General features: G+C 36.2%; 1 protein-coding gene across 1 annotated transcript in view; it reads left to right on the forward strand.

The window, feature by feature from the left end:
* The window catches only part of MYO3A (myosin IIIA), a 137,408-nt gene that overhangs the window by 50,460 nt on the left and 73,099 nt on the right, over window positions 1–13,849 (forward strand). The window contains exons 4-5 of the mRNA XM_031504179.2: window positions 2,846–2,950; window positions 3,718–3,817. Of these exons, the coding sequence (XP_031360039.2) occupies window positions 2,846–2,950; window positions 3,718–3,817 (205 nt within the window). The remainder of the gene's footprint in view (window positions 1–2,845; window positions 2,951–3,717; window positions 3,818–13,849) is intronic.

The following is a 13,849-nucleotide window of genomic DNA, read 5'->3' on the forward strand; positions in this document are numbered from 1 at the left end:
ACCTGAACCAGGAGAATCACCATTTCAGCTTTAGTTATGCGCAGGTTTTAGGGATATGTGGTAGCTTCACCTCCAAAAAAATGAACAGTAGAGATAGGAAATTAGGACAGATACAAGATTTTACCCATGATGATAAAAATAGAACAAAGTTAATACTAACCTGTGTCATTGCTGTCGTCATCATTCCCCCTCCCTCCCACACAGTGTATTGCAGTGTCTGCTATAATCTCATTTTCTAATTGTGGTGGTATTCCAATAATCCCTTTTCCTCCTTATAGCTGCTTGCATTCTAATACCCAGTCTTTTTCCCCTCTTCCTTCTATGCTGGTGGTCTTAGAAAAATATTTATTGTCTGATGTAAGTGAAAGTATAGCTCTTTGGCACAAAATTAACAAAAGGAAAGTTGTCCTGAGTGCGTGCAAGAACCTGTGTCTATAACATCCTCAGCTGTGCTCTGTCTAAACCATCACCCTGCCTTGGGAGTTTGTGGAGGGTTTCCAGGTGGTAGGGATGACTTCTGGGATCTTTATTTCAAGACCTGTTTAGCTGACCTTTTACATACCGAGGTTCAGTTTTCCTTTGGTCTAAAATAATCATAGCTTTAGTATCTTACGTTATCTGATATTTTATGTAAGTTTTATCTTACAATGCAGATATTTATCCCATAATAAGGATTTATATGTTATGAAAGTAGTAGAAAAATTAGAGCAACATGTTAAAGAAAGTGAAAATTAGTGTTGCTCACCCAGGCAAATAAGTTCAGTATTGGCTTTACTGCCTAAACATTAAAGAGGATGATTTCTGAGGTGTAGTTTCTCCCTTCTTCTGCCTGCAAAAAGAATATATTCATTTCTGCATTGGTTTTCTTTACATTGAACCAGTATGCAGCTGTGTAAAGAAAAAAGATCCATCTGTAAGAGGCAAAATATAATATGAGATAATGAAGAAAAATGGTTTGAAGAATATCATACATGTAACGTATTTCACAATTAGTTTGTTACTTGCCATACAGTTTCAGTGCTCTGAATTCAAGAGCTTTAAATTAAACAGAATTGTCATAATCTTTTTGATTTGATTAAATATGTTGGTGATGTGGCAAAGTTAAAATTATAGAAACCTTGAAAAGAAAATGTCATTATGAAAAAATAACTAACTTGGAAAAGTCAGTGTAGAAGGCAGACCAACATGGCTAATGACAAATGAAATCCTGCTTGGGAATCTGATCCTTATCCAGCAAAGCATTTAATCCCATCATTTAAGTGTATGAGTTCTTCCCTCTCTAAGCATGCATATTGTCCCACTTGGGTAAGGGTGAGGTTAAGTGACTTCCAAGACTGTTGCCATAGGGCTCAGCCCCTGGCAGACCAGAGCCATTGACGCCCTGATGGGCGACACATCTTGCAACAAGAGTTATTGAATGGCATTTCTGTAGGCATTCCTGTGGTGAAAATTCAGTGCAGCCTAGGGGTTTCAAAGGTAGTCAGAGAATTATTGTTGTGTTTGGGTACAAAGGGATAAAAAATGCTTTTTAATGTAAGGTGCAAGTCTTTTATAAATTGCAGCACAGAAAAAATGTAGGGGTATAGAAGAACAGATGAAAAATATGCATATATAAAAGAATCTGATGCCTAGAATTCTGCAGTTGAAAGGTTTTACTGATCAATTATGCTCTTGATTTGAATAAACTTCAAATGTAGTGTAAAGGAATTACTGTTTAGTGCTGCATTGTTAAAATATCTTACATGGAAATTGAGTTTCATGTGAAAAGCTAGTGGATGATAATACTTTGTAAGAATTAAAGTTTATTTTACTGTCTTATTGGAAGAAGCTACTCCTTACAGAGACAAATCAATGAGTATTGTCAGGTGAATTATGGATAGTTTAAGGGCTTAAGTGCCGATTTAATATTTGCAGAGTGTAACTCCTTCAGTAGTAGGTACTCATAAAGTTACTGTTGCTTCTTCTGGCAGAAAAACTGTAAATTATAAAAATGAACATATAAAATACTGCAGTCTAAATTAATCTGCTGGTAGTGTGTGCTCACTATCCTTTCTAGAGAGCAAGACCAGGTCTCTTCTTCCCACATGAAGAGGTTTGCAGGAGTCTGGGGCTTGCAGGAGTGTGGCTGGGCTCTCTCTAGAGAGTGGGAGAGGATTGTCCAGAGCAGACTGTGGCTCTACATCTGGAACAAGGAGCTGACAAGGTTGATGCAACAAAGAGTATAATTAATCCTACACCCACAGCACACCTTGTTCCAGTGGAAGACTTTTCTTTCCACAGTGCTTTCATCATATTCCACAATGTCCATGCCTTGTGTATCACATCTCCCTCTGCTGCTTGGCAAAAAGGGCAGCTTTCACATTGGGTAGGTTTCACACTGGGGAAATTTCTCTGCTGCCTGTCTTCTGATGCCTTAAATCCATTTTTTCTGTACATAGCTTTTGTACCTGAGAATTGATGTTGTAATTATCTGCATTGGTGGTGAGTTCCACATGAAGCACATAAGAAGCAATTAGTATGCCTCACAAAACATGCCTTCACAGCTAATTTATTGCACTGTAATCTACTTCTTTCAGTGAAAAGCAATCATGGATATAGGAAAACAGAGAGATACACTACTATACTTGTTTTTGGACAAGAAGAATTAAATGCAGAAAGTAGTGAAAAATAATTGACAAAAATTGCTGGGTATGTTGTTTGTATAAATAGTACACTTAAGGACAAATTTGTGGCTTGTCAGTTTAGTAGAATCTTGTTTGGCTACAGATAAAAATACTGAAAATGAAAACCAAGTGGCTACTCCAACACTCCTTAATTCCTTTTTATTTCCCCTTATGTTTTGTAGCTGTGCAATGGTGGATCTGTGACTGATCTTGTGAAAGGATTTCTGAAGAGAGGTGAAAGGATGAATGAACTTATAATTGCTTACATTTTACGTGAAGCTCTGATGGTAAGATAGGCTTTCAATGAAAAGGCAGTCAATATTCAGCTCATATTTCTCTTGACGTGAATGAAGATCATGTCCCTACTAACACAGCTTGCTATCTTGTATTATAGCAGTATTTAATGAAATCAAGGCAATGTTTAATTAGGATGGTTCTTTTTAAGCAAGCAAGGTAAACAGCAGTTAATCTGTTCATTTCACCATTAAGAGAATGAAAATTGATTTCTGACCATTGATCAATTTTCTTAGTAAACACAGTTCAGCATCAAAATTGCTTTTCTTTTAAGAAATAGCAGAAATACCATCAAAATACTGTTCAGCCTCCTATGTCTGGATCCAAAATATTTTTATAGTAAAATAATCCACATATCTAGCAAATTCAAGCCCTGCTACAAGAATTTGGTTCTGCTCATTAGGGTCAACTGTCTTGATTTATAATTTTCTCATAACTGAAATTTTAATTTCTCCAGTGGAATTTAGGTCTTAGTAGTTTTCTTTGAGTTTGTGCTCTAAAGATATTATAGGTAGGTTTATAGCGATATTTTTCTGCTTTCATCTTAAAATTTCAATTTGTCATAAAGTGGGGCAATGAAAGAATATTTTTCCTTGTCATGTGGCAAGTAGTTTTGCAGTAAGAATGACATCCTTGTTGTTTTGGATTTAAAAAAAATTTAAGTATTTTTCATACTTTTCCACTACCTTGTTGTTTCTGCAAATGTGGTGTGGAGGACAGAGCTGTTGTTAAAAATTCATGTTTGCATCTCGCCTTCCAGGGACTTCAGCACTTGCATGAAAACAAAACTATCCACCGTGATATTAAGGGAAATAATATCCTTTTGACCACCGAAGGAGGAGTTAAGCTTGTGGATTTTGGTATGTTATTTTTACTTTTATATACGATGTTTTGCACCTGAAGTATGGAAAATAGTGTCAATAAACCAGAAAATATTAACTGTGTTAATTTTTTGTTAATTTTTGTTAAAAATCACTTGGATAACCAATGCTGCTTTATTAAACTTGATAGATATTTTAGTAATTTTGGTAATGCTATTTCAATAGCATGGCTAAAAAACAGAAATTATAATAGGGTGGTGGTAAGTGCCAAATGCTTTGAGGCACAGAGTAAGTGAAATGGCAAGTGAGAAAAAAGGATTCAAAATAAGGTTGGTGTTCAGTTCCTCCATACACTGGTTCAGTGAAATTAGGAGCTGATAGTAAAAAGCTTCATATTTTAAATGCGTGCATTTAAAACTTAATAGATATTTTGAAGAACAGGAGCGCTCATATATTTCCTTTATTTGATTTAAAACAAAGCAAGAGATATTTGAAGGCAGCAGAGGGGGAAATATTATATAGGTAATCCCCATTTTCTAAAGTCTGGGAAGACAGATTTTGGCAAATCTAACTCTAAGAATTGGCATTAAATGGGTCAATTGAAGCCTGATAGGCATAAAAGGATTCCTGAATGCTCCCATCTTTGGTGTCACCACCAAAAGGGAAGAGTAGAGACATGAATAAGTGGATGCAACCTGTTATTTATCAGCAATACCACAGTCATTTGCCTAAAAGGTTGGGTTTGACTCTTGTTTCATATAAGGAGTATAAAAATTTGCAGTTCTTGTTGTTATGAAATACTATGTTCAGGTAGAACACTGCCTTCTTAGGTTAAAAGTAAGTGTATTGGTCACTATTTTGCAGCACAGCAGACAACTGTAAATTTGGTTTTCCTTTGCCCTCCTATTTTGTTAATGATTCTGATTCAATTGATATACAACAATTGTTTAAACTAATCTTGGGATTTTAACTCTTTTTAGTACAGTATCGTCCAGCCCGTAGGTTGTATTTATAGAATTTTCATGACTTCGCACACTAATTCCCAAACTGTTAGGGTTAGTAATTCTTTTGAAATGTCATGTATTTCTTTTATATTCCTCAGATAAAATCTTCCATTGAAAAATCTTTGCGTTTCCTAAATCATCTGCAATATACTTACTAGTATTTTCTGATAGCCTGGAAGTTTATTGTGAGGCAAAGAACCAGGATTTTTGCACACAGGCTTTTAATTTGTTGTGGAAAAAATTGTAAGGTGCTGGAGGCAATTAGAGGATCAATGCTTCTGAAAATTAAATCACTTTTGCAGATATCAAAACTTACAAGCTGTAGGAAGGCGGACCTGAATTTTTTATTCCCCAGTACTGCAATGTCCTGATAAAGCTGTAATTGAAAAATAATCTTCAATTCTTGTGGGAAAAATGTGATGCCAAAATACAGGTTAGAACATGCACAAGAAAAAATTTATATGTGCACACACATTTATGTGGGCTCAAAAGGGGCCTGTAATAGCTGCAGTCTGTCCTCTCAAAGGAATATACAAATGGCACTTTAACTTTGGAGTAGATTGATATTTTCCCTGGCTTTCCCCCACCTCCCCAGGAAGAAAAACAGTCTGAAGCCAATAATGAGTAGTTTCAGACGGAATAAATTTATAGCCTTCATAAAATCATCATGGAAGATGTACTATTCACCATTCAAGCTGCTGCTTAAGGTATTCAGTTAGGATTTGTAGGATTTGTGTCTTCTACTTAAGGGGATTTAATCCCACATTAATCAGATTCCAAGATAATTTTTTAGCCAGGAATGTGAGTTGATTAAAATCTCACATGTTGGCATTGCTACACACTGTTGTACATAAACATTTATTGGATCAGGGACTTAAACTCAACCATCTTTTATTATACAAGTCTTAAAAATTAACAGGCTACAGAGTAATATAGACATGGAGATATAGTGTCTTTTTCACCCAGTAAATGCTCAGAGGAAGCAAAATTTTGGGTTTAGGCTGAACCAATTATTACATGGGGCAAACAAACACAAGAAATCCCAACCCAGCTAATCACATCACCCTTCATAGCATGCACACAGCTTCTCTGTGTGGAGAGGGGAACAGAGGCAGGGAATCAAGGACTCCTTCAACCACCAAACACACATGACCAAGGAAGTGAGCCTTTCCCAAGATAACTTTATTTGCACCATCCTCCTGCATGCTGGATGCTGGTGAGATGTTCCTGAAGAAGCTTTTAGTGTCCTCCCCTGATACTATTTATGGTGGTTTTCCTTCTAAACATAAATCCTATATCTGAAACATGGGCTTGTGAAGTGCCTTATGGAATACAAAACTAGAAAAAGACCTATTCTTGGTCTGTGTGTGTTGTGCAATTATTTAGGTTTTTTTGTCCTTTTTTTAGTGTAAATTTAGGAACATTTTAAGAGTCGTAAGTGGAAAAAACAGTTACCTTCTAGTGAATTAAGTCATGTTTGAAAAGGGCTTATTTATTCCTTTATTGCTTTTTGTACTCTTTGAACTTGGTGTGTAGTGTTCTACCATGGTGAGTCCTTTCTTGCACAGCTGTACAAACTTGTCAGAAGCTTCATTTTGTGACACAATTTATACACATTGCTTTGTAGTCATTGTATCATAGATATTTACGTATGCTAGGACCATAGTTTTTGAACACTGAACAGTTTCTAATGGATAACCATCACAACACCCTTATGGAGAAGTAAATTAACTTTGATTTCCAGTTAACAGCTGGGTATCTGAAACTTTGAGAGACTGAGTTGCTGGAGGTGACACAGAAAATATAAGGAAAAGCTCCTCCAAAATCCAGGCTAAGTCTCTGAACAGTTTGCCCTTCTAGAGGTACTGACAGTTAAAGAGATAGACTTTGGAAAAATACCACAGCCCCACAGCCATGCCTCACTCAGATTGCTTTGAAGAGCAAAATTTTTGCTTTCCTATAAAATTCTGCTGTAATATTGTTTAATCACCCCAGTAACATTATCGTATCTAAGAAACACCCAATCCCAATATAGATTAATGATGACATCAAGTCAAATACCTAAAGGAAGCCTAGAAGAAAGTTGGAGAGAAACTATTTACAAGAACATGTAGGGACAGGGCAATGGGGAATGGCTTCAAACTGAAAAAGAGTAACTTTAGATTAAATATTAAAAAAAAAAATCTTTGCAGTGAGGGTGGTGAGGCACTAGAGCAGTTTGCCCAGAGAAGTTGTGGATGCCACATACCTAGAAGTGTTCAGGGCCAGGTTGGATGGGCCTCTGGGAAATCTGGTCCAATGAACAATGTCCCTGCCATGGCAGATGAGTTTCAACTAGATTATCTTTAATGTCCCTTGAAATCCAGGCCATTCTCTGATTCTGTAATATCCTACAACAATGCTTCTCGAGCTTAGTTGCTTATCCAGGAGCTGTCAATAAAGTTTTAGTTGAAACTGTCCAAGCTGCAAAAATTTTGAAATACTGTTACCAGGGATGGATCCTCTGGCCCTGCATCCATCCAATACGGTAATTTAGATCAGCAGAGAGAAACAAAATAATTTTTTTTTTTTACAGAAAATGAGTAACAGCCAAGGGGTTCTACTGTGAAAATGTCCACTGATCACAGATTCAATCTATAAAGTCATTGAGCTTCTAAATGCTTCTTTAAAGTCAATAAATTTCTAAATAGTCCATATTTTTTTTTGTAAGAGAAGGCTGACTGAAGGCAGTTTCACTACCTGAACATTTGTGGGAGTTAGCTCCAAAGCTGTTCTGATAGAAAAGCTTTGAGGTAGGATGTTCTGCCTCAGAATTGCAGCAGTTAGGCTTCAAGCAAGGGATACTCTCTACCAAATCATATAATTGCATTATATTCAAGTAGAGCTGCTATGTTTTCAGTGTAAAATAGAGATTTGATATAAAAATATACATTTACATTACATTTCTTGTAGCATTTTAAAGAGTGACTGCTATTATTGTAGCACTTTAAAAAGTGACTGCTATGTAATCTGTTGTGTAAGAAGAACTGGAGGCAAGTAAGGTGTGGATTAAATTACTTTTTGATAAATATTCCTAATTATATTTACAGTTTCTTATTACTGTTCTGTGGAGAAAGTCTTTTACATCTATTTCAGAACTTCAGTTTCACACAGCGGATTGATGTTTAAAAGACAGATTTCAAATGGAATGTTTAGCCTCTAAAGGTGCAGGAAACTAATGTGATGGAATTTAAAGAAATTAATTTTATGCCAGATCCTTTTTGAAAATCATGTGACAAATTTATCTGCGACTTTTGCTACCTAAATATTCATCAGCATGTGAACCTTTTTCATCAGTTAAAAAACTGGCCTGGAGTCACTTGAACATATAGCACACCTCATCTGTATTAAAAATTCATACGTTCATATGCATCATGTAATGTGCATCCAATTTCATGGGATACTAAAGGTGTAACATCTGCTTTTGTGGACAAATACTTGCTTCTTTGAATAGTCCCTCTCAATTCAGTTTCTTTTCTTGAAATCAGGATGCTGCACAGGACCTTTCATGTATTAATGTCACTCTAAGGCACAGTTCTATCATGTGCAGATGTGCAGTTTCAAAATGGAAGAAGTTTAGCTATATTATTATTGTTTTGTTATTACTTTAACTTTGGTCTGAAAAAGTCTGAGTGATATTTCAATTTGAAAGATTTGAAATTATTTCTGAAATCCCCTGCCATTTCAGTGCTTTTGTGATATCAAAAGCAAGAGCTTTTCATTCTTATATATATTTTTTTTTATCAGAGGATCATAGAGGACACAAATCCCTATCAGCAAACTAGACAAATTGCTGATGTCTCAGAAGCCATGGAGGAAAGAACCATTTTTCCACTAAAAGCTATGTGAAACACCTACAGTCACGTGGCAAAGTGATTCTTTTAGCTAAAAAGAGGAGACTGTAACACTGATGGAAAATTTCTCTTTAGCTATATTTTTGAGGGTTGACCTTTAGGCTGATAATCTTTACCAAGAGCACAGGTAGCTCATACTTCAGGACTACTGAAACCTGCTCTCCCAGACTAGAAATATCTCAGGATGAACAGCTGTTGCCTTGGAAATGTCCAGAAAAAATATATAAATTATACTCCCCCACTTAAGAAAAGCATATTTTTCCAGCAGCACTGTTTCTTTCTGAAGGCCATGCCTGTCTATGCATCAAGCATACTTTCATACCAGATGTAAGTAGACTTTTGCTGTTATTTCTAAGAAAGGTCATTGGGAAAAAAAGTCAGACATCTAGATGGATATTAGAAATATTCAAGTACCCGTAAGGAAAATAAAATGTGGGCAGACTCATTAAATCTTTAGAATTCAAGCCTACTTCTAGCCACAAGAGATCCCATGATTCCTCATCGTTTGCTCAGTAACGAACTGTGGGGAAGTGGATCTTGAAAAGGGTTGGCACTGTCCATTTTCAGTTTCTTCTTAGGTGTTTTGCTAATAGTACCTAAAACTCTCCATCACTAGAGGCTCTAGATAAGCAATACTTTGGAAAGATCTATGTTTTTTAATATGTAAAGCAGGTTCCAGTGGAAAACATGGAAAAAAGGTAATGCAATCTCACTGCAGCTGGCAGATGGTGGAAAAATACTGTGTTGCTGCAGTTAATAGAATACTGTCTTTAAGTGTTCCTTTAGCACTGTGGATAAATGGGTTGTATACTTAAAACATGTTGTAGTATGAATGGAATATATAGTGAAGGTAGGGTGATTTTCATACTTTAAACACACTTAGTTTCCATTTTTCTGCTTTTGTGTTGGAGGTAGAAGTGTGTGAATATTGTCTTGGCATTCCAAATGCAGTTTCAGATATCCCACTTTGCATATAGCTAGCAGTTTTGTCGTGGATAGTAGCCAGGGTCAGCTAGATATTTACCTTGAGTACAACTCATTGTGGGGGAAATGAATTGGGGAAGGGAATATATATTGCTCTATTTAGACATACTGATCTTGCTTTGCTTAATACTTGAACTATTGCTTCTATGTATTTAGGAAGCTGCAGGTAGACAGATGTCAGCTTTTGTGTTTGGAATGTAATTGGGTTATTATTCTGCTATGGAGAGAATGATCATTCTTCCTTTAAAACTATTAAAAGTCTTTCAAAGTTAAGAAATAAAAAAGAAATCTTAATACTGGCATTCCTAGATGGCCTAATTATTATTATTATTATTCAAAATTGCAATTTGGTGAAACTAGTCAATGGCAAGACACTGTTTTGGTAGAGTATTTTTAAATTCATTCTATGTTTACTTTAAAATATATTCATAATTTCATGTAGGCAATACTAAATGCAAGTATTAATTTCATAATTCAATTGAGTCATTAAAATAAATTTATTGTGGTGTTTTCCCCTAGAAGGAGTTACTCTGCCAACATTCTGTATTGTGTCTCAGTAGTGGTATACTACTCTTCCTTACAAATTACAGATTGGTAGTAGTGCCTTACCACTACTAATGATCAATAGCAATTGATCAACATGAGTTAGAATGCACAGGTGTTTATGTTAAATATTGTTCCATGATATTTATGCCTATTCTGATATGGAAATACAGGCCAAAATATATAAAATTCTGTGAATGTGCTAAATAAGTTGAATTTTTGAAGCGAGGCTGAATCTGAGCCAGCAGCTGCTATAATGACAAAGCAAGAGAAGTAAAATCAGTTACACTGTACAGCATGTCCAAAACAATGGGAACAGTCTCCATGGAATAATGAGTCCATGGTATAACTGCATCTTGATAATTCCATCTCTTTAACTATTCAGCTCTGATTTAATGGTGTATGAGGGAGTTTCTGCTGGTCTTGTGGGGAAAAAAGCATGTGAAATCTCTGGTCAGAGGTTGGGCAGGGAACCGTGGCCCTGGGTGTCATCCTTGCACCATGACACTTCACCGGCTCTCGCGTTGTCTTGCCGTGACACAGTGCTATAGCCATTCCTAGCATGACCTAAATGACCACGAATAGCCTTGTTAGAGGCAGTTTGTTGGCTGATCACAGCTCAGCCTGGCAAGTGTCTGTGCCATGTGGCATTGCAGAGGCCAAGAAGGCTCCCAAGGAGCTCAGATTGCACGTGGCACGGTCAGGCTGCAACAGAGGGAGTCTAGAGCCATCTTGTGCTCAGAGAATAGGTTGAGAAGTCAGTTGTGAATGACCCAAGTTTGAATGTTGGGGCATTTCAGTTTCTGTCCCTTTTAATATATATCATCATTCCCAGCTTTGCATGTCCTGCTGACACTGAAGAGGCACTCAGCATGACCTTGAGTAGTGTTCCAAACTTTTGTAGATGACTTATTCTGGAGTAGTCAGAATATCCTAGTGTGTCCTTTTGTGCTTGCCATGCATTAGCTATAAATGCTGTCTGAATCATTCTGCAAAAATGAAACAATTAATTTAAATAATTTAATTTGAAAATATTCAAAAATAACATAATTTTCTTTCTGCCCTTAGCTTACTTTAAGCAGTGAGTCATAGCAAGAATTGTATTTGTCTTAGTCATTCTAGCATGCATCCATAATAAAGCTGTCTGCTTCACTGGTTCAGATCAAAACCAGGCTGTTATTGTGTTGTCATTTCTGCATACCATATAGCATGACATTCACATGTTGCTGCTAAAATGCACCAGGAGACATAGCAGAAGCCAATAAAAGTAGAAGACTTTAAAGAAAGCTTTCTTCATGAGCAGCTTGTCAAACTGCTTTGAACCCAATCAAAGTAATAGTTCCAAATTTTTCAACCCAGGGTTAGCAGGGATAAGATGGATTGCATTGACTTGAGCTGTGGAGCTTTTTCATTGTTGAATGTTTAATTCTTTGTTAAAGGCTTAGTCCTGAAAATTTTGGTGGGGGGGGCATGTTTGAATGAAAACCTTTGTGCTGTCCAGTAATAAAAAACAGAAATCATGTGGCTAAATGCTATATCCAGGATAAGCTGTTCACTTGGTCTTTAAAATATTTTCTTCTATTAATTCACATAAGGATGTCACTGGTGGCTTAAGCATTAAAGAAGCTTGATGCTGAAAGCTGGTGTCAGATGCCAGAGACACATGAAATGAGAAAATAGCCCTTTCTGGCCAGCAAAGGCTTCCACTTGGTTTTGTCATAGGTCAAAAAACAGTCATCTCTTGAGGTTATTAGAAAATCTCTGTCTCATCTATGTATACTAAGCACCATTCATTTTTTACCTGAAGATGGAAACCAGTGACTTATTTATACTGGAGTATTCCAATCCTGAGGTATTTTAAATACTCTGTTTCAACAACATAGGTGTTGCCAGGATTATCATAACAGGAAAAGCATGTGATAGAACAATGATAAAAATCTTTAGAGTTTTGCTAGTCATACATGGGGGAAAAAATCCTTTTTGGGGGTCAAAGCAGCAGTCAGTTTGAAATCAAAGGTATAAGAAAGGCAGCATCTCAGAAGGAGGAATTTCCTCACCATCATACTGTACCAGATTGTGTGTAGCTGTACAAGTCCCTGAGGCTCTAGAGAAGAATAGTTCTCCTATCCAAGTACATCTGGCCAATTGTGCAACAGGACAACAAATGTTCCTGTGCATCCCTTTCAGGAAACCAGCTGAAGCCCTGAAGCATGAGATTTGATTAGAATCGTTGGCGGTGTGATGCACTGAACTGGCAGGAGCATGTGGAGGGGAGTCTGTGGTCACCTGCTCTACTGAAGGCCCAGTCTGTAAATGAAAGATCTTGGCTTTATTAAAGAAAGAAATTGTATTAAACCCTTTTGTTTAAAAAGAGATTATGTATCCCACAAATGTAGTGAAAGTTCTGCCTTTTATTTAGGGCACTGTTTGTCTTTTTATTATCAGTATGTACCTTTTAATGATTCTGCACCAGATTTAGTTTATTAATTTTTTTCATTGTATGCTTAAAAATATTTTTTTACTTGAAACCTCCTGGTGTATTTACCATAAAAGCCAATGGACTTTCATTTCATTAACATATATTTATAGTTGTAGTTATAGTTATAGTTATAGTTGGTTATAGTTATAGTTATAGTTATAGTTATAGTTATAGTTATAGTTAGTTATAGTTATAGTTATAGTTAGTGTTAGTTATAGTTATAGTTAGTTATAGTTATAGTTATAGTTATAGTTATAGTTATAGTTATAGTTATAGTTATAGTTATAGTTATAGTTAATACACCCTGTATTTGACAGTACAGATTAACTTTTTTATTCCCTTTTACTCCATGTCTCTTGGTTTTGTACATGCCATGTATTTTTCATCTCCTAGGCAGTTTATAGATACAGTCTTCCTGGATACTAAGCTTTTGATCTTTCTGGGCCTTTTGGTTATCCTTTGGTTATGTCTATTTTAGTTAAAAATTTGCATCTACAGTGTGTGTTTTCCTGAGGGTTTGGGAAATACTTGTTTTCAACAGTAAAACACTATGTACATCAAAATAATACAGAAATATGGAGAATGTGAACAAAGGACATGGAAAAGGTGGAGGCACTGAATCTCTTATTTGCCACTTTGTCTTATCTTGCAATCCCAGATCCCTGAGACAAGTGGGGAAGTCTGGAGCAAGGCAAATGTGCCTTCAGTAAAGGGGGATCAGGTTAGAGAGCATTTAAAAGAATTGGGTGGACACAAGCCCATGGGGCATGTTGGGATGCACCCAAGAGTGCTGAGGGAACTGGCTGATGTCATTACAAGATCATTGCCAATAATCTTTGAAACATCTTGGAGATTAGAGGAGATTCCTGAAGCAATGAAGAAAATTACTTTCATTCCAATCTTCAACAGAGGCAAGAAGAAGGTTTCAGAGAAGTACAGTCTGGTCAGAACTACTAAATATGTTCTCCATCATAGAAGGTGATGGAGCCAATAATCCTGTAAATAATTTCTAAACTATGACAGACAAGAAGGTGACTGGGAGGAGGTAGCATGGATTTATGAAAAGCAAGTCATGCTTCCTCATAACTTAACACTCTCCAACGTAAAATACTGCTGAAAATTCTAATACTTTGGACTCATAATTTCAGCTTTGTTTCCTATTTCTTTA

The sequence above is a fragment of the Lonchura striata genome, chromosome 1, assembly GCF_046129695.1.
Source record: "Lonchura striata isolate bLonStr1 chromosome 1, bLonStr1.mat, whole genome shotgun sequence".
NCBI classification, from domain to species: Eukaryota; Metazoa; Chordata; class Aves; order Passeriformes; family Estrildidae; genus Lonchura; species Lonchura striata.